General features: G+C 34.5%; 3 protein-coding genes across 3 annotated transcripts; 1 reads left to right on the forward strand and 2 right to left on the reverse strand.

Moving 5' to 3' along the window:
- Positions 1-1159: 1159 nt before the first annotated feature.
- Positions 1160-7615, reverse strand: LOC18045031 (heat shock protein 90-5, chloroplastic). The gene is made up of 19 exons (XM_006437770.2): positions 7109-7615; positions 6776-6849; positions 6471-6596; positions 6294-6387; positions 6092-6175; positions 5793-5936; positions 5355-5471; positions 4968-5012; positions 4797-4877; positions 4524-4628; positions 4309-4449; positions 3715-3807; positions 3403-3480; positions 3056-3310; positions 2559-2661; positions 2228-2402; positions 2035-2140; positions 1849-1938; positions 1160-1751 (listed from the first exon to the last, which is right to left on the reverse strand). The coding sequence occupies exons 1-19, from the start codon at positions 7370-7372 to the stop codon at positions 1545-1547; spliced, it is 2382 nt and encodes a 793-aa protein (XP_006437833.1). The 5' UTR covers positions 7373-7615; the 3' UTR covers positions 1160-1544.
- An 811-nt stretch (positions 7616-8426) lies between these two features.
- LOC18044357 (protein ABHD17B) lies at positions 8427-10928 on the reverse strand. The gene is made up of 7 exons (XM_024186528.1): positions 10544-10928; positions 10376-10412; positions 9746-9982; positions 9586-9633; positions 9053-9501; positions 8891-8964; positions 8427-8644 (listed from the first exon to the last, which is right to left on the reverse strand). Exons 1-6 carry the CDS (start codon positions 10843-10845, stop codon positions 8892-8894), a joined length of 1146 nt encoding a protein of 381 aa, XP_024042296.1. The 5' UTR covers positions 10846-10928; the 3' UTR covers positions 8427-8644; position 8891.
- A 4823-nt stretch (positions 10929-15751) lies between these two features.
- LOC18044358 (root meristem growth factor 3) lies at positions 15752-16327 on the forward strand. The gene is made up of 3 exons (XM_024185323.1): positions 15752-15833; positions 15937-15968; positions 16079-16327. Exons 1-3 carry the CDS (start codon positions 15752-15754, stop codon positions 16325-16327), a joined length of 363 nt encoding a protein of 120 aa, XP_024041091.1.
- The last annotated feature ends 2131 nt before the right edge of the window (positions 16328-18458 follow it).

Consider the following 18458-nt stretch of genomic DNA (forward strand, 5'->3'; position numbering starts at 1 on the left):
ACGGGTGGGTTGACCCGATGGCCACGACCCTCAATTTTCTCCGTTTCTTTTCGTTTTTTTTTTTAAAAATTTTAAAACAATAATACTTGTTCTAATTCAAAACATATACAAACTCGAAATTAAAAAGATAAATAGTATACAGTGTTGCCACATCCATCAGAGTGAACGTAAATGAATACAAAGGTTGTTAAAGATAAATAATAATAAATAGTATAGGTATATAAATTAAAGAAAAAAGTCATATAAAAATCAACGGTAAGTAAAAAAAATTTAATCTCATAAAAAAATAGTAATTAGTGTAAAGGACAAATTATCTACCATACACTGTGAAAGACAAAGAAAAATGTATGTAAAATTCACCACTTATTTGTAAATATTAGTTAGTTCAACTTATTAAATCTCTAAAAATGATATAATATAGTATCAATATATGAGTGGGAAAGAGATTTAATAAAAAATGGATAATAGATTTAAGTCCTGTTTGGAATTGAGGTTTTTATAGGTTTTTATAGTTTTTAGGCTACAACGGCTCTAGGAAAAAAAAACTGTAATTATGAAATAAAAATTAATAACTTGTAGTAAATATAAATTTTAAATAATAATTTTGACAAGACTATTAAAGATATAATAGATTTTCCATTATACAAGTGAAAAATCATATCAATATAACTTTAAAACTATAATAGCTAATATTTATAAAATAATTTAGTACTGTAACTGTCTCAATCCCAAACGCACCGTTAATTTGAGATACAAATCCAATAAAGAACTTAGTTTTCGGTCATTCAATTTTTTTATTATTTATTTTTAAAAAAAAAAAGTGTTTCAAGCCTTCCGTACCACTGAAAATTTAACAATAACTGATTTTCATTCCGAAAGCTACTACAAACCTTTGCATCGTCCCTCTGCCGTTGATAAAAACTATATCTAGAAAGAGTGTTTCAAGCCTCTACAAATCTTTTAAAATTGGGTAGTCCTAAGTGGCCTAGGGCACTTTGCAATTTGATAAGGAATTTTGGGTAATCTTTTATAGGGTCATCCCAACCAAGAATTCAATTTAAAAGTTCTTCAAATTAGAACAAAAACAATGCGAGGAACATCTGCTTGTTACAGGCACATTTTGGAAACAGCAGACATAAAATTGGTGCGCCAATCTGAATTTTGCAGTCGAAACGTACAGTGCACTAATAATACAAACCTGGTATTTCCAAATTATTTTTCTGTTGCAATTTTACTATCTGCAACTTTTGATAAATATCCCTACAAATAAAGAAAACCGAAAGTTGCAGAGCAAGTGTTTAAGAATTATTCCAACCATCTAGTCATCTACCAGTACTTAGAAAAACAACTCAGAAAAATTCATTTGGTATAACCTTCCCTAACATTTCCCCGAACTCCACTTTTATCACATTTCAACCACATCCACCGCCGCAACTTTCCCACATTTTCCTTCCTTTATCTACCACCTACTTTGCATAAAATCTTTTTGTCACAATACCAATGGAATGATGCCAAAACTGTTTTACTCATTCTAAAATAAAGTTTTAATCTTGCCAAGGATCACTTTCATTCCTCACTTCTGACGGTTCAACTACTTGTGCCTCTGATGCTTCACCAGCGCTAATTTCAGATTCCGTAGCATTTCCTTCCGCTGACTCTGCCTCGTCCCCATCTGATCTACCCCATCTCCCTCCAAGAGCCATTGCCATCATCTCATAAATCTTGTTACCCAAGTCAGCTGGGCTGTCAGGCTGCACAGTTTGAGGAGAAATTACAAATTGAGCTCGAAGCCCCAAAAAAAAAATCAATAATAAAGAATAAAAAGTGAGATTTGTGATTTGCACTAACAGTGAATCCACTGGAGATCAATGCTGTGTCATACAACAGGTCAACAGCCCTCTTAGCATCAGTGCTATCAGGGGCATTCTTGCAAGCAGCCTGTACATAAAAATGTACATTGTGTCAGTCAGAAGCAAAATAGCTTCCCATCCATGAACTGAAAATGATATAAAAAGTCAAGTGGAGTGGTCTTACATTCAAGTCTTTAACAATGGGATGATCTGGATTAATCTCCAATATTCTCCTTCCCCTCATAAACTCCAAACTTGAAGTATCACCCAGAGCTTGTGCCTTCATTAACCTTCAGAAGGGGGAAAAATACCATTAGATTAAAAGATAAAACTAAGTATAGCTGTTGTACTCTGGAAGCCGGAAAACGGTTACTAACCTTTCCATATTAGCAGACCATCCAAACTTGCCAGAAACAAGTACACAGGGAGATGAGCTTAGACGCTTTGAAACTTGGACCTTTGCCACCTTGTCACCAAGTTGTTGCTTTATCCAATCACACAGAAGATTAAATTCTTGTTTAGTTTCCCTTTCTTTTACCTCATCCTCATCACCTGTGATATACCAAACCATTTAATGAGAAGGAACAGCAAAGTGTGTGCGTGTGTGAGCCTGTGTTGTTCTTTTTTTGGTTTTTGGTGGGGAGGAAGAGGGGGGGGGGGGGGAAGAGAGAGACAATGACTACAAGGGTAAAAAAGGTATTAACTAACCAAGTTCTAGATCTTCCTTGCTGATGTCAACAAATTTCTTTTCGTTGAAAGTCTGCAGGTTCTGGATGGCAACTTCATCAATGGGCTCAATTAAATAAAGAACCTAAAACCAAAATGACACATGCATCAACCATCCAGAAGAAGAGATGATAATGTCATAAAGTCCACACTCATTAAGCAGCAGTGAGAATTTTTCTGGGGGACAAATAGATGACACATCCCCCCATCCACTATTACTATCAGATATTAAAAGGCAACAAAAAAGGAAACTATAAATAAGCTTTTCTGAATTGCAAAAAGACATTTACCATTATAAAAAAAAATACAACAAGGGTGTTGCTAAGACAATATTTTAGCTGTCCTCTTTTTTCTTATTTCCCTTTTACAAGTCGGTATTTGTCTAAATTCAGTCATATTAACTAAAAACAAAAATCATTTCCATGATGCCTGCCTACTGCAAAATTAAAATTATAAAGCTCCATAAACGAAGTACATACCTCAATATCTTTTTGAACTAACTTCTCTAAAAACGGAGCACTCTTTGCACTTTTCAAGCTGTCTGTCGCCAAGTAATAGATAGCATTTTGCTTCTCACCCATATTTTCAACATATTCATCTAAGCTGATCAGTTCCTCTTCACTCTTTGAAGTGTAAAACCGCAGCAAAGGTGCTAAGCGCTTGTGGTTCCCACTATCTTCAACACAACCTAATTTTAGAAACCTACCAAAGTTCTCCCAGAATTTCTTATAATCCTGGAATCAAGTTGACCATACTCTTTGTAATTATACGACAAAAAAGGGAAAAAAAAGAATCAAGAGTAATTGCATGGATTAGTGCTACAAACCTCTTTGTTTTCACTTTGAGAGATATCCTGAATCATGTCAAATGTTTTCCTGACCAGTCTCTTTCTCATAATTCTTACCTGAATATAAAAAATAACATGACTAATAAAACAAACATATAAATATATAAGGTTATTCCTATTTAGCTAAGCCTGAGCAGAACAGCTCATAGACTCAAAACTGAGAACAAGAGTCAGCCGTCGTAGAAAAGAATCACAACAAAAATATAAGAAAGAACCATCCCACTTGTGCATCCACACAAATAAGAAACTTATGCATTACAAAACAAAAGAAAATGCAGGTATCAGCCTTACAATTCTGCTTTCTTGAAGGATCTCTCGAGAAACATTGAGAGGCAGATCATCTGAGTCCACCACACCCTTTACAAAGCTCAAGTATCTTGGAAACTACAAATTAAAAATTAAAGAGAGTAATTCTTATGATGAAGCCAAAAAGTAATATAAAGGCAACCAACATAAGCTCAAGTAAATTATTAGCAACATATCTATTAGTATAAATTTTAATGTTTGTAAAATCATGTTCATTCTTATTCTCAGACCTCAATCTGAAAAGTAATGATTCTCCTTTTTTCCTTTAACTAAATGGCCAAAAGTAATCAAAAATAGAAAAAGTAATAGACTACAAACAAACTACAGTCAGCTAAAGAATTCACTTATAAAAGAGCCACAAGGTTAACAACCATAGTGAGTCATCGGATAGAACACACTCTTCATAATGCTAAACCTATCTTTTCTAGTAAGGGAAGCAAGCAATACGGGTTGACAAAATGACAGTCATAACTTTGACATAGCATGCTGGATAGCCATATATAAATCTCTAACATTAAACTCATTAACCCACAAACAAAAGAAAGCTCAAAACATATCATGCCTTGATGGCAAACTTACCAGTTCTCCATCAAAATCATCAGAGATAAACACACGCTTGACATACAATCGTATGTTCTTTGTTTTTGGATTCATAATTTCCTCATTGTTTAGAGGTCCCATTCCAGGAATGTAAAGAACACTCCTGAATTCCACCTCACCCTGCACAGGTTTTTAAAAAATGGTTAATATCTTAACCAAACATGTATCCAAAACAATACCAATGATGGCAGTACCTCTGTTGTGAAGTGACTGTATGCAAGGGGATCCAAAAATTCATTGAAAGTCTTCTTATAGAATTCGTGGTACTCATCTTTTTCAATTTCTTTTGGGTTCCGCATCTACAACAGAGGGGAAAACCACACGAGGACTGTGATATTTAAAACAAAATAAAAAGAGAACAAGTGAAAGGAAAAAGAAAATAAAAATTGCCTATAAAACTCATCATGATATGGAAAAATAAATCAACAACATAACTTATACAGACAAGGTTCACAAATCTTACTCACCCATATAGGTTTTGTTTCATTGGCCAGTTCCCAGTCCCAATACTTCTCAGTTTTAGTTGTTTTCTTCGTTTTCTTTTCACCCTGAAGGAAAACACAAAAAACCACTTAGACGCTACATGTATTAAGTATATCTACGTGCAACAGCCACAATTTGGAACACATCTTCACTACCTCCGGTTGTTCTTCCCCTTCTTCTGGTTTTTCCTCCTCTTCCACCTATTCAGAGTCAATTCAGCAAACAAATAAATAGAAAGATTTCTCATATATTTTTTTCAAGGACTGTGAGGACACAAGTATACAAATATCATCTTAAAAAAATACATTTGAGTGCCAATAACCATCCGGAATATGCTGTACATGTGTGTATTAGCTAGCAGTATTCAAGAACAGTGGGAGGTAAACTATCATTTAAACCCTCAGACTCTCCCAATAAGAAAAAAAAAAATTGCCCATTTGATGATATCATTTACTTGGAAAGCGAGAGAAAATTGACCATTTGACGATATCATTTACTTGGAAAGGGAGAGCTGATTGTTGACAGAGTGCAAATGTCCTCACCTCAATGGTCCTTGACTTTTCTTGCCAGGTATAGATGGGGAAAGAAACAAACTGGGAGTAATTCTTCACCAAACCCTGGATTCTTGTTGGTTCTGAAAATTCGTATTTGTCATCCTCCTGCAAAGATAATAACAATACTGAAGTTGTCTCCGGTACTCCACAAATGATATATCCAACTGCAACTAAGGATTTTGTTCGGGACAAGATAAAAAAGGAAGTGCTTACTTAGTCTCTTCAAATAATATAGGAAGAGACTCACTATGACTTGTGTATTTATTCCACATTATGCATACACAAGTAACAAGCATGGAACATGGAATACTAGTTACAAGCATCAGACATAATCTTGCTTGTTTTGTTTTGTTTTCAAATCATGAAAACATAGGTATTGTATCTGAAAAATCATCTAATGAGAAGGCAAAAGATCAACTGGAGTACCTTTAAATAAAGTGTGATTTGTGTTCCACGCTTTAGGAGCTTCTCAGGATCAGTTTCTTCCCTGATCACATAAGAGCTGCTGTCAGCTTCTGCTTCCCAAACATATTGCTTATCTGACCGTGGGCTCTTTGTAGCCACTACAACCTAATTGCACACAATATAATCAAGCTCAACAGAAACTTTACCCCAAAGAAAAAAACAATAAATAAATAAATAAAAGACAGCAAAATGTTGAAATTGAAGTGGAAAATTAAAAACTAAAATATGTTTTGGCTAATAATGTAAAAATCATGCTGCACCTTCTGAGCCACAAGAAAAGCAGAATAGAAACCAACACCAAATTGACCAATTAACCCATTGTCTGGCCCAAGATCCTTATTTTCCTGCACGTGAGCAAGGGCTTTTAGTGAGCTAGAAGAAAGGAAATATTAAAGAGATTCTCAAAGAAACAGAAAATTACCAGACAATACCATTGCAGTTACAAAGTTAATTAACAGGTACCTTAAGAGCTTTCAGGAATTTTGAAGTACCACTCTGAGCAATGGTTCCAAGACAGTCAACAAGCTCTTCTTTAGTCATTCCAATACCAGTATCCCTGCAAAATCAAGTGTAATCATTTTTTAGTACTCCTCTGATTTACCAAGAAAATATGCGAAAATAAACATTACAGTGGCTTACGTTATGGTGATGGTCCCATTTTCTGGATCAGGCTTGATGCGAATCTCAAGATCGCCAGCATCTCCAAGAAGAGAGGGCTCGGTAACACTTAAAAATCTCAACTTATCCAAAGCATCACTTGCATTGCTGGAATACAAAATGAAAGACAGGAGTGGGTTTACAGACTAAGACAAACCATAACCTCTCAGAATGAAAGATTTGCAGGTCAAACAATCAACATCCGAACCAAATACAAGTTCAGCATGATATGCTATAGTTTTATGGAGTAACAAATGTGATGCTTAGCTTGAAGTTCCGTTGCTCACCTCACAAGCTCTCGCAGGAACACCTCCTTGTGGCTGTACAGACTATGAACAATCAAGTCCATCAGGCGACTGACCTGCAATCCAAGCAGAACAAAACCAGTGAGAAATATGATTGAAGTACAAATATAAGATACACACAAAAACTCCAAATATACTTTCAATTGTAAACAAGCCAAGGGATCAAATACCATTTTATCCAACTGGTTACACCACAAAAAAAAAAAACAATCTTTTTTCATAAACTAAGCAACCCTAATTACAATCAAATCCAAAATTCAGTCAAAAAACAAAACTTCACGGAACAAAAAAAAACAAAAAAAAAGAGAGACCCACCTCGGCTTGGTACTCGAACTTCTCACCAGAAGTATCAGGGGCCTCTTTGTCAGCAACAGCAGCATCACACCGTATCCCGACTCTTTTATTCCTCTTCTGAAGGTTCCACTTCAATCCAGCACAAGTTAAGCCGCCACTTCTCGGCAAAAAAGCGCTTCTGAAATTGAAGGCCTTGTGGTTGGAGTGTTTAAAAGAAAAAGGAGTTGAAGTTGGAAGTGACACTAAAGACGTAGTGGCTAATGTTCTGCTCAGAACTGGAGCCATTAAAAGGCTTCGAATACAGAGAGAGAAGAAGATAATGGGCTGGCTTAATAAGATGGTTTGAAAATTGATAAGAAATGAAGGCCAAAAACAAAAACCCTACCAAGTGAAGACGGAAGGGGTTTAAGAAGGGGAGCGAGTAGATTAGAGTGTTCTAGAAACACAGAGGCTGACAAATACAAAGCAGCTGGGACAGCCGAGTTTTGGAGCTATCGTTGTGGAATTCTAAGGCCCAGATTCCGCCAGCAACACACCATATCTCTTCTATTATTTTATTATTATTATTATTGTTGTTATTATTTGAAAAAAAAAGAAGAAGGAAGTTCATGCTTAAAGAGTGTGTGTTGAATCTTTTTTTTTTTTTCTCCAGTGTTTAAAAAATTTGAATTTTATTGTGTAACCACCAAGTAGAAGTACAAATTTAATATACTGATTAATATCAATCTTGTAACCAATTGTCAAATGTCATTTAGTATAATAATTTTATTGTCCCATAATAATTATAACAGGGTGCTTTCGGTTTAGGGATAAAAAAGAAAAAGAAAAAGAAAATGATTCTTTTGAATAAAATTAGTTCATTATACATAACCTACGCTAAAATATTTATATACCTAATTTAAACTATTTAATATTATGTATTATTTATTTATACTTGCGGCTCTAAAATGATTAAAATTAAATGAATTTATTTACATAATCCACTTAATTATAATACGACTTGTCATTTATGTATCGAAAATAGACGCGACAGATCATACATGTCAATCTGGTTTACTCCAGTTACAGTGTTAGTGCGGAAGGCGTGGCTCTTCCACTTAGCAGCGGCACATTCAACATTCTACAAGAAAATATCATAATTTCTTCTAATCATTTCGAATCCCATTTCCAAAATTACACAAAATTCATTTTTATTCCAACTGTTTTGACTTCTGAACAATTCTCATTTGGGGGAACTGCAACGCTAAACATTTAGGAGCAAGCAACAAACACCAAAAAACTACAAAGACTATGGAAGACTAATACAAATATTTAACAATTGCCCACTAAAAAGGAAAAGGCAATGCAGCTAAAAGGAGTTTTCACAAACTAATTTGACTGAGATTATGATAAGACTTGAAATAGGTGAGATACAGGAGCAGCAGCAACTATATATGTGCAAGTGCGACGGCTTTCATTGGAACAGCTGCTTGTAGCTCCGTTCGTGCGGGAAATAATTGTTGTGTCCTTCAAGCAACACTGTTCTTCTTTCGCCAATGTAAGCCATCTGACTGGAGACTTAAGCCACAAGATACCAAGAGTTACCAAGAGAAATGACAAATAATAACATAAGGTAGCTTTTCCTCAAGAACCAATAATTGAAGAAATTTACTTGATAATTAGTTAAGATGTTGTCTTAAAGAAAAACTTAGGTACTTTTGATATATACTATTTTATTTATTGGATTCTTAATTTTTACATAATTTTGTTGAATGGGTATATAGTCCGAGCACTCAAAACTATCTTTAATTTGATCTCAATTACCTCAAACCTCCGCAGCTGTTTGCTTTAAACAATCAACATTACACAATCCAACTGATCTCACCATATCTCCAAAGCTGCAATCATTAGTCACAAATAATCCACTGACATAATTACAAGTACAAATTCACAGACACAGGTTCTCAGAGAGTTGTAATAACTGACCGGTCGAAGCTGTTCCTAGCTCTCTCCGGATGATCAATGCTGTTCCTAGCTTTCCCTGAGCGATCAACACTCTTTCTTGATTTCTCCCTTTTGTCAGTGCTGGTTCTCGATTTCTCTTTACTATCTGTACTAAGCCTGGATTTTTCTTTCTGCCCAGTACAAAGTCTGGCCTTCTCTTTATGGTCTGTGCTTGGCCTCAACTTCTCCGTTTTCTGTTCTGTATTGTTCCGTTGATTCTCTTGCTGATCTGAACTTTGTTCGGATACATTTCTAAGACGCGGTAATTTCTCGATGGCTGATATGAATTTCCTGAGATGCCTTAAGTACTCAGGGTAAAGTTCCAAATTGCAGTGGTTTCCTCCTTTAAGCCACAGTGGTTCATACTTATCTTTACACAGCTCCCATAGCTGCTTACCGTGGGAAAAATCCACAACTTCATCTTCAGTCCCCTGCAAGCACCAGAAAAATGCTTCAAATTGACAAAAATTAGGATTCGTCATTGTGTAATCGAACCCATAACGACAATTACTCACATGAATCACCAGAACTGGGCACTCAACTAGTGGAATTTTATCAATGTTCTGGAATACAAACAAAGGGGTCAGTAGCACACTAATAATGGTACTTAAGAATAGAAAGAGTTTCAAAGCTTCAGTTTTTGTTTGATCAAAGGAATGACGCAGGAACTGAAACCTTGTAAATGTCAAACCAGAAAGTTCGTTTAACAGGATACATGACACGAAGGCCGGAGAGGATTGGACTGTGAAGAATGACGGCTCTCAATCGAGGCAATCGGACGGCCAATTCCAGGGTAGGTCCACTCCCTACCGACTGCCCATATAATATAATGTCTTCCTCCTTAACTCCGTATGTCTCTTCAAGGCATTTGTATGCGGCCTCTATGTCTGCGTATGTGTCCTGCTCACTCGGCTAATGATTGGCACCAAACACAAATACATCAGCTGCATTAGCAGTAGTACTCTCTCTTGGCAACCATCATATAAAATTTAAATTTAAAACCATGCACACTCCCCATGAAATTCTATTCAATAATTTTTAAAGCATAGCATGACGGGGAATTGTTTATCTTTCTCTATCTACATGAACAGGACTGAGACATGTCAGAGACTTGATAAGTTTTACCAGATGAACTAACAGAGTTTGAATTATTCGTATGGATTTCTGCGTCTCCTTTGACTTTTCCGTATTCGACTAATGACACGTGGTTAAGGCTTGACTCGGTTTGATCACCCAGCAGTGTTATAACTTGTGAGAAGTAAATCTTAGAAGACAGAAAAGACGGGACGCGAATCAATAATATACCTTTCCAGAAGAATGTCCATAACCAGAATAATCGTACCTGATCAAGAATTAGCACAAATAATGTTTTATCCATTAATAACAAATTTCTGATTGTATAATGAATCTTTTTCTTTAAAAAAAAAAAAAAAGGAAAAAAGGGGGCAAGATTTTATTAAAGTTTAAGCTTACCCCATAAGACTAACGTTAAGATGAACACTGAGCTCAGTGAAAATGGGACACATCTGGCCGAGATCAGCAGCATTTCCATGAGAATACAACACAGTCAATGAAGCCGATGGGTTCTTCACATACATAGCAACAATCTCATTTCCTTTCTTGGTGCTCAGCTTCAACACGTCCACGTCATCTCTCTGATGGACGTCGGAGATCCTCAGTTTCCCAGTCGCTTCATCAACAACTATGTTATACGACGGAGGGTTTGGCGGGAAGAACGCAAACTTTGCGGCCATAGATGATGTTGCAGTCCCCATTGTAATTAGATTGAAGATGAGTATATATTAGTTTTGCCCTTTTAGGTATGAAAAAGTTGACAAGAACTGCATGCTAAAGTATTTTAGGCTGTTTTTGAAATTTAAAAAAAAAAAAAATCTATAGAGAGACAAACACAGAGATTATGAAACTTTTTGGAATCTGGGGTTTGGTGTTTTCTGTCAGTTTCTTGGAGAAATTTGATGAAGGAGCTATAGTGTGGGTTTATGGTTTTGAGGGAGAGAGAAAAGAAAAGAGATTAATCATGGAAATGACAAAGTTATCGGATGGAATATTTGTCGGTTATTACTATGAGAGAGTGATTACCGGTACCTAAATGGTTAATTAAAAGTGAGATTATGGGCTTGATTTTTCCTTTTCTTTTTTTTTTTCTTTTTAATAACAGTGTAAATGATCAAATTATTTAATATTCCCTCTCCAAAAATTGGTTAATAAATATTACGTGTAATTCTGTATATTTACGTACCATATTTAAATTTTTAATTTGAAATTCAATTTAGGATAGAGCCATAAGTCATTATTGTTCTGGTGGGCCACTGGTCCAATAATTGGAAATCATGCCTTGGCCACCCTGTGTTAAGAGTGCTCACGACAATAATTACTGGGTAGATACGAATCTTGCATCGCAGGCAATACATTCGAGTGAAATTATACTATTTTCAAATTTTTAATTTAACTCATGGGTATGGCTCAAACAATTGAAAAAAAAAATGACCATTTAGTTGGCCGCATTACAACTGTTACTCCACTGTTTTAATGTAGCAATCACATCGGATTTTAGAATTCATTTGAAGCTAGTAAGTGTGTAATTATTAATTCTGAAAGCTGCTTTCGTGACGATCGCTCTATTTAAGAAAATAAAATGTGGGGTTTCCATGAAGCAAGAGTGGGCAGTAATAATGAATAATAGAGTGGGCTAATGACCACTTAAAAGGATAAATAAATAAATAAATAAGAGGAGGTGGGCCTGGCTAAGAGGAGAAGAGGGAGCACTCCCATTATTATGCACAAGAAGTTGCCTCTTTCCTTTTGACTTTGAAGTTTGTGGTTTGGCTTTCTGCCGAAGCCCACCCATTTTTAGATTAAGCATTAATTAAGAAACGCTGCTAATCATCGATCTCTGAATTGTTCTGTTCATCCAGAAAGTTTATGATTGTACATTCAAACTGTGTGTTTTTTCAAGAGCAAGAAGCTGCAGTTGAAGTCAGTCATGGCTCCTTTTGGGCAGCCATTAGTAGTAGCCTAGACATGGAAGCCCAAGCGTGCAGTGGTAAGAGAGCAAGTAATTGATCACACGTTCAATCAAAGACCTTCAGGATAGCGTTAGAAAGAGAGACATGCTGTATTCAATAAAGATAGAAACATTTTTTCTAACTTTTTTTTTTAAATTTCAATAAAGAGGAAGTTAAGAAATGAAAATTAATAATTCTCTTTTGATTTTCTAATCTATAACAAACCACTCCAACTCTATGGTTGAATGGTGGACACCTCCTCGTATATTGTGGGAATTATTTTTTAAGTACTAATATCTTACTCCCTCAATTTCACTTATCAATTCTCAATTATTTTTTATTTTAACTTAAAATAAAAAAATTACATAGAAATAACTTAAAATTTTATATTTTATAGATTTTTTAGATTAAACATTGAAGAATTAGTACATTGTCTATCATTTTTCTCCCTTGCCTGCAACAATACCGAATTACCGATCACCAACAATCCTATTTGGTTTTTTTTTTTGATATATTGGTATATTACAATAAAAATCTTACTAATATTACGAATATTTATAATCATAAATCTATTAAGATTACCCTGAATAATTCTACTATAGCAGAGCTTGAATTTCTACTCTCACATAATATCAGAGAAATATCTATTTTACATCAAATTGCGGGAAGACAATTCTATCTCTAGTCAATTTTATTGAGAAAGAAATTGAGTCTCGGCCATTGTTGTGGCTCAGACCCATGCACTCAAATTACACTCAAGCTTTGAAGATCATCCTAAATTTGTTTAGTTTCGGAATCTGAACTTGAACATTCATTAACATGGCCAGTTGTCAAAGATTTGAGAAGGCATTTGGGCTCTTCCTCAAAACGCTTTGTTTGATTTGTATTGTTGCCGCTACTGTTATTGTTGTAAATAATTATGAATAATTTTTATAAGAGTGGGGCTATATACACTTTAAAACTTATTCTAAAACATTCATATTTTTATAAATATTTTGATTACAAAAATACACATGATATAAATTACTATTAAGGACACTTTATCATGAGCATGTATAGTATTATTACTCTTAACACTCATTTAGGGCACTGCAATTAATGTTTAATTTTCTTACCATTTTAAATCTTAAATTTTTTCTTCTAAATATTGTAAATAAATATTTACAAAAGAAACTAAATATGTGAAGATTTTAACTTTAATGCTTTTAATTTTCTAGTTTACAATACAAATAATCTTCCTTATTCTTCCCCTTTCCCGATGGTTACCTTCTAAATTTTGTGGAGTTGAATATAACGAGATGTTCAAGTATTGAAATTCAGTTTGAAGTATAAAGTTATGGCTAGAATGTGTCTCATTTGTAAGGTCCTGATTCAGTATTGAAACTCAGTTTTGAAGTACAATGTTATGGCTAGCATGTGTCTCCTATACCGTGTGTCTTCCCATAATTGTTGAGTGTAGTTAATCGATTGCTACGATTGAAAATTTCATCTTTACTTCTCTTCCTGATTCTAAACTCAAAACTTGCAAAGCAAAGCAAGCGGCGTCTTTGATTTGCCTAAGGATATATTGATTAATTGAATTATTTGTTTGAGTGTATACAACATTTTCATGAATGTGTAGAGTAACTAAAGATAATTAATTTAAAAAGGATTAAATGAGGGTACCTTTGGTATTTTAAAGAGTGTACAAAATATAATCTAATTTTTTAAAATTAATAGATGAGTGCATATAGAAATTGAGTGCTTAAAGTAATTTTTAGAGTGTATATAGCCCCACCCATTTTGTAAATATCTTTTTATTAAATAACCGTGCTTTTATTGAATTTTCATTAAGAGATAGAGTATGAGACAGAAAAATAAATTTAAAAACAATAGTTATTTATTTAAGGATAATTTTAAAAATAAATGAGGTTAATTGAAAAGTGATGGATACGAAAGATAAAATGAGGGTGTCAATTATCATTGCACATTTTTCCTAATTTTTTTATTTATAGGCGGGGTTATTTAATTTATTATTTATAATGGTTAAATATTATTTCTATTGTAGTAAAAGTGTATATGATAAATATTTAGAGAAGGGAAAAAAAAGTTTAATTTATTAAGTGAACAAAGATGATGAATCCTCTCTCATTCACATTAAAAGTAGGTAAACGGTAAACGAGAGGTTAGCTAGCTAAAGCCAGAAAATGTACAATTATCTGAAATGATTCCATGATCCCTCAAGAATAACAGAGCGTTGGACCAGCCAATTCCGATTTAAAAAACTCATGGACTCTCTCAGTGGACCGTAGAGTTACTAGAAGCACCCGATCAATTTTCTGACTACACCCAGGGTTTTTTAGGACTGAAATGGGGTGAAGGTAGCCATGTCATTCTTCTCTCATCTCGATGTACAAATAAAGATCAAGCTAATGGTCTACGAAAAACTCTTTGTTTCCTGTGCAGAAGAAGAAAATTTACTGAAGACGCATGTCAAGAAGCAATGAACAAAGTGGTAAATGTGAACCCAATTACTTTTTTGGTAAAAATCAAGGTTATTGGTAGTCGAGCGAAGAGAAGATTCAAAGAATTTTCTTTATCGCGCTTTTAATATCATCCCAATACATAGTCATAGTTCGAGGCACAGCTTGAGAACAAAAAGGAAGACAAAAAACAAACAGAACTACAAAAGCATTCTCACGCATTAGCAACAAGATCAAGGCAGTAGGTACGTACGTGCTTTGCTTTCTTTGCCTTTCCTTTCTCCCTATTAGTATTAACAGTCAAATCAGTTATTTTAATTCTGCTTTAATTTTAAACTAAAAATTTGTACATCCCAATCTGACGGTGACGGTGGTGACGGTGGTGGTTGTCATGTGGCAAAATTGACATTAGTGGTAACACTGCACAATTTCCGATCACATCAGATTTTAGCAGCAGCTGGAAGTTTTAGACCTAGTGATTTTCGCTTAAGCACAGTCCTCTAGGAACCACCACCCACTGATCCATAAGATTAAAATCAATTCCGGAACAATTCCGTCGATCTTCTAATTCCCTCACAGCTTTTTACACTTCAAAATTACGTGTGTGACTCTGTGTACGGGTATATATTATAACCAGAATCCGACCTCGGCATAAGCGAAGCAAAAGGCTCTTCTCGTTGATTGCATGGCGGCAGACAGGCGCAAAACACACGTTTCTTCCATTTCACGTTAACGTATCCACTATGTACCACCGTTGCGTTTGTTTGTTTTGTGCACTTGCATGCCTCTTTGCTACCTTGTAGTCTAACTTGTTTCCGTTTCCTATGCCTAATGGGACCATATACATGTATAAAAGCTTTGAATCTTCGAGATTTTCGTTTCAAATATCGATACAATCAATCAACACATGGTCTGACTCGAGAGTTGATGCAGTTTTTTGGTACTACTACAAGATTAATTAGCTGTTGATCGCATAGTTATGCTTATAATATTAGCTACCAATAGGGAGGATGTTTTTGTAACCAATTAATATATTTGACTTGGAGGCAAATATATAAGGGTCCTAAAATCCGCATTTTGTCTTGTGCTTGTGTTTGATCTCTATATAGCTAGTCCAAAAAGCTGCTTTGTGTTCTTTCATTTATTTCTCTCTTCTCTGCTGCCTTATTCTAGCAACAAACATATCCTAGATCATGGCTCCAATGAGGCTCAAGAGCCGCCTAATTGTTCTATTTCTGCTGATGGCATTGCTTTCCAACGCCCATTTCTACCAAGGTAACAGAGTTTCACACTTTACTAAAGCAAGTTATTATTTCGTCTATCTTTTTAATTAGTTCTTGGTTATTAATAAAGAAAATTTCATTGGATTCGGATGCAGCTGCTGAAGTTGCTGGTGTTTCGAGAAGAAAGGTAATTAACCACTATATAAATACATACAAATGATTGATTTCTGAAGTAGCGTCGCTCTTGGCACGTACGAATGTGTGTAAAGTGTAAAACTTTTGATTTTAATTTTTCAGGGGGTGTTTAATGGTGAGAGTGTTGTAGTTGTTGCAATAGACCAAACAATACTGGCAGGAAGGAAGATGGCAGTTGTGAAGCAAAGATGTTATGAGAAAGGGAAGAAGGTGGTGGCTCATGCAAAATTATGCAAGAAAAATAATGCTGCTGCTTCTCGTAAGGTTTCTGAAGATGGGGATGATAAAGAATTTGTAGCTTTCAGTGCTGATTATCGTGCGCCTAGGCATCACCCACCAAAGAACAACTAATTAGTGTAAATCCACAGTTTCCATTATTAGTTAAGTTAACCGGCCAGTTTCCTTTACTCTTTTTTTTTTTTTTGTTATCTCTCTCTCGGCACACCTAATTGTTTTGTTTTCTTAATATATAGACACTTTAAATATAAAGAAGATGCATGCTTAGGGTTCGAAACGTAAACCTGTATCTTCACAGAGCCCTACAATGCAATGTTGTGTATGTTGAGGTTCTAGTGGTTTTGATAATTGCCTATTTCCATTTTACTATTTCTTCCTATTTGTCTTCTGTAATTACGCTTAGCGTGTGGAGTAATCAACAACAAAAAAAATGCATTTAATTATACTTGTATTCATTCATGATTATGATTCTTTCATGATCTGATCTCCTCTTGAGTAAAAATATACATGAGTGATTGGTAGTTAATAAATAAAGAAAATAAAGAAGTTAAATCATATTCATACACTATCACTTAAATACACATGGTATAAGATTATTAAAAGCTCATGAGAGTAACCAAAGTTGGTTGGTGTGAGTGGTTCGGCACTCTCACTCCTTAAGAGAGGTTAGAAGTTTAAGCTCCGCTCTCGTATGGAGTCACCACTTTAGCCAACACGTTACCCCTTACAAGCTGACTCGGTGCGAGCGGGGATTAGTCTGGGTTGTGGTATGAGTTTAAAAGTCTCCCACAGTTGGAGTCCACTCAAGATCACCTCATAATTCAGACAAAAAAAAAAAAACTCGTGAGAATTCAGATCAGGAGAAGATTTTTATCCATTTATGAGAAGTTGAACTCAAAATTTTCACATGCATGGTTTTATCTTTAGTAAACGACGGAGCACTCTCATTTTTTACAATCACCGCTAAAGACTAAACTAATTAGACCATTCATTAGAGATGAAAAGAGTGTCGTTATGTGAACCTTTAATTTCATTTTCATATGCCTTGGCTGTGTTTTAATCTTTATAATTGTTTGATTTTCTAATTGTTGATTTCCCAATAAGGGGATAGTCAAAAAAGCTTTAAATTAAAAAAAATTAATTAATTTCTGTGGATTCTTATAAATTTTTTTAAATTAAAAAGAAAAAAGAAAATCTTATACCCTGGAAAAATCTATAATAACGAAAATCCTAAAAAGATTTTAGAAAATACGGGGCTCAGTTTTGTCAAATCAACGGTCAGTATTCAAGCCTCCATGACCCAATGGCAAGTTAGGCGTAGTTGAAAGGGTAATTTTTAAAAACCTCCCCTGAGGTTTGAGCTTGTTGCAAGTAGATGGCGAGAATTGATTTATTTGTAAAAAACCCCCTACCATCAGTTAAGTTTAACATTGACCGTTAGTTGACCGTGCAAAGACAATATTACCCTTAACAATAATTTATAAACGAAAATAACTAAAAAAAAATCAAAATTATTAGCTATTTTACCATTTTTAAATTATTGATATTTTCTTAAAGTTCCTATAAAAAAGTTAAAATTAAAAAATTAAAAAATCCTCTTTAAATTATTGATATTTCCTTAAAATTCCTACAAGAAAGATAAAATTAAAAATTTAAAAATGAAATAGTCATAATCTTTACCTATGATATTGTAAATTTTTAGAATTGACAAGGATAAAATTGTCAAAAAATAGGGTTTGTGCTTTTTGCACCAATAATTTTGGTTTTTTTTTAGTTATTTTCGTTTACAAACTATTGTTAAGGGTAATATTGTCTTTGCACGGTCAACTAACGGTCAATGTTAAACTTAACTGACGGTAGGGGATTTTTTACAAATAAATCAATTTTCGCCATCTACTTGCAACAAGTCCAAACCTCAGGGGAGGTTTTTAAAAATTACCCGCAGTTGAAATGCCCGAAGTGAAATAAAGTTACCTATCAAACCCAAAGAGCCTGACAGAAAGGGTTGAATCGATCTCTCTTCTTTTTGTACGAAGAGCTAAGAAAGGAAAAGACTAATAAATCGAGTGACTGAGGCCTTTTTCATTTTTCTTGCAATTTTACTCGGGTTAAATTTGCGGATGTGAGGCTTTGGCCTTCGAGTTGTCGTTTCAACTAGAGAGAAAGATGGAGGGAGAAAGGAGAATTATGATACGGCTACAGAGTTTTTTTCTTTTTCCTCTTCATATGTTAAGTAATAAATTAA

Source organism: Citrus clementina, unplaced genomic scaffold (assembly GCF_000493195.1).
Source record: "Citrus clementina cultivar Clemenules unplaced genomic scaffold, Citrus_clementina_v1.0 scaffold_4, whole genome shotgun sequence".
In the NCBI taxonomy this organism is placed as follows: Eukaryota; Viridiplantae; Streptophyta; class Magnoliopsida; order Sapindales; family Rutaceae; genus Citrus; species Citrus x clementina.

Coding starts and splice junctions, on each gene's coding strand:
- LOC18045031 (XM_006437770.2), bottom strand. CDS start 7,372: ATGGCTCCAGTTCTGAGCAGAACATTAGCCACTACGTCTTTAGTGTCA. Junction 5,472..5,792: donor AAATCACACTTTATTTAAAG/GTACTCCAGTTG, acceptor TTATCTTTGCAG/GAGGATGACAAATACGAATT. Junction 2,403..2,558: donor CAAGGAAGATCTAGAACTTG/GTTAGTTAATAC, acceptor GGTATATCACAG/GTGATGAGGATGAGGTAAAA.
- LOC18044358 (XM_024185323.1), top strand. CDS start 15,752: ATGGCTCCAATGAGGCTCAAGAGCCGCCTAATTGTTCTATTTCTGCTG. Junction 15,834..15,936: donor CAACGCCCATTTCTACCAAG/GTAACAGAGTTT, acceptor ATTCGGATGCAG/CTGCTGAAGTTGCTGGTGTT. Junction 15,969..16,078: donor CTGGTGTTTCGAGAAGAAAG/GTAATTAACCAC, acceptor TTAATTTTTCAG/GGGGTGTTTAATGGTGAGAG.
- LOC18044357 (XM_024186528.1), bottom strand. CDS start 10,845: ATGGGGACTGCAACATCATCTATGGCCGCAAAGTTTGCGTTCTTCCCG. Junction 9,502..9,585: donor GCCCAGTTCTGGTGATTCAT/GTGAGTAATTGT, acceptor TGGTGCTTGCAG/GGGACTGAAGATGAAGTTGT. Junction 8,965..9,052: donor GCTAGGAACAGCTTCGACCG/GTCAGTTATTAC, acceptor TAATGATTGCAG/CTTTGGAGATATGGTGAGAT.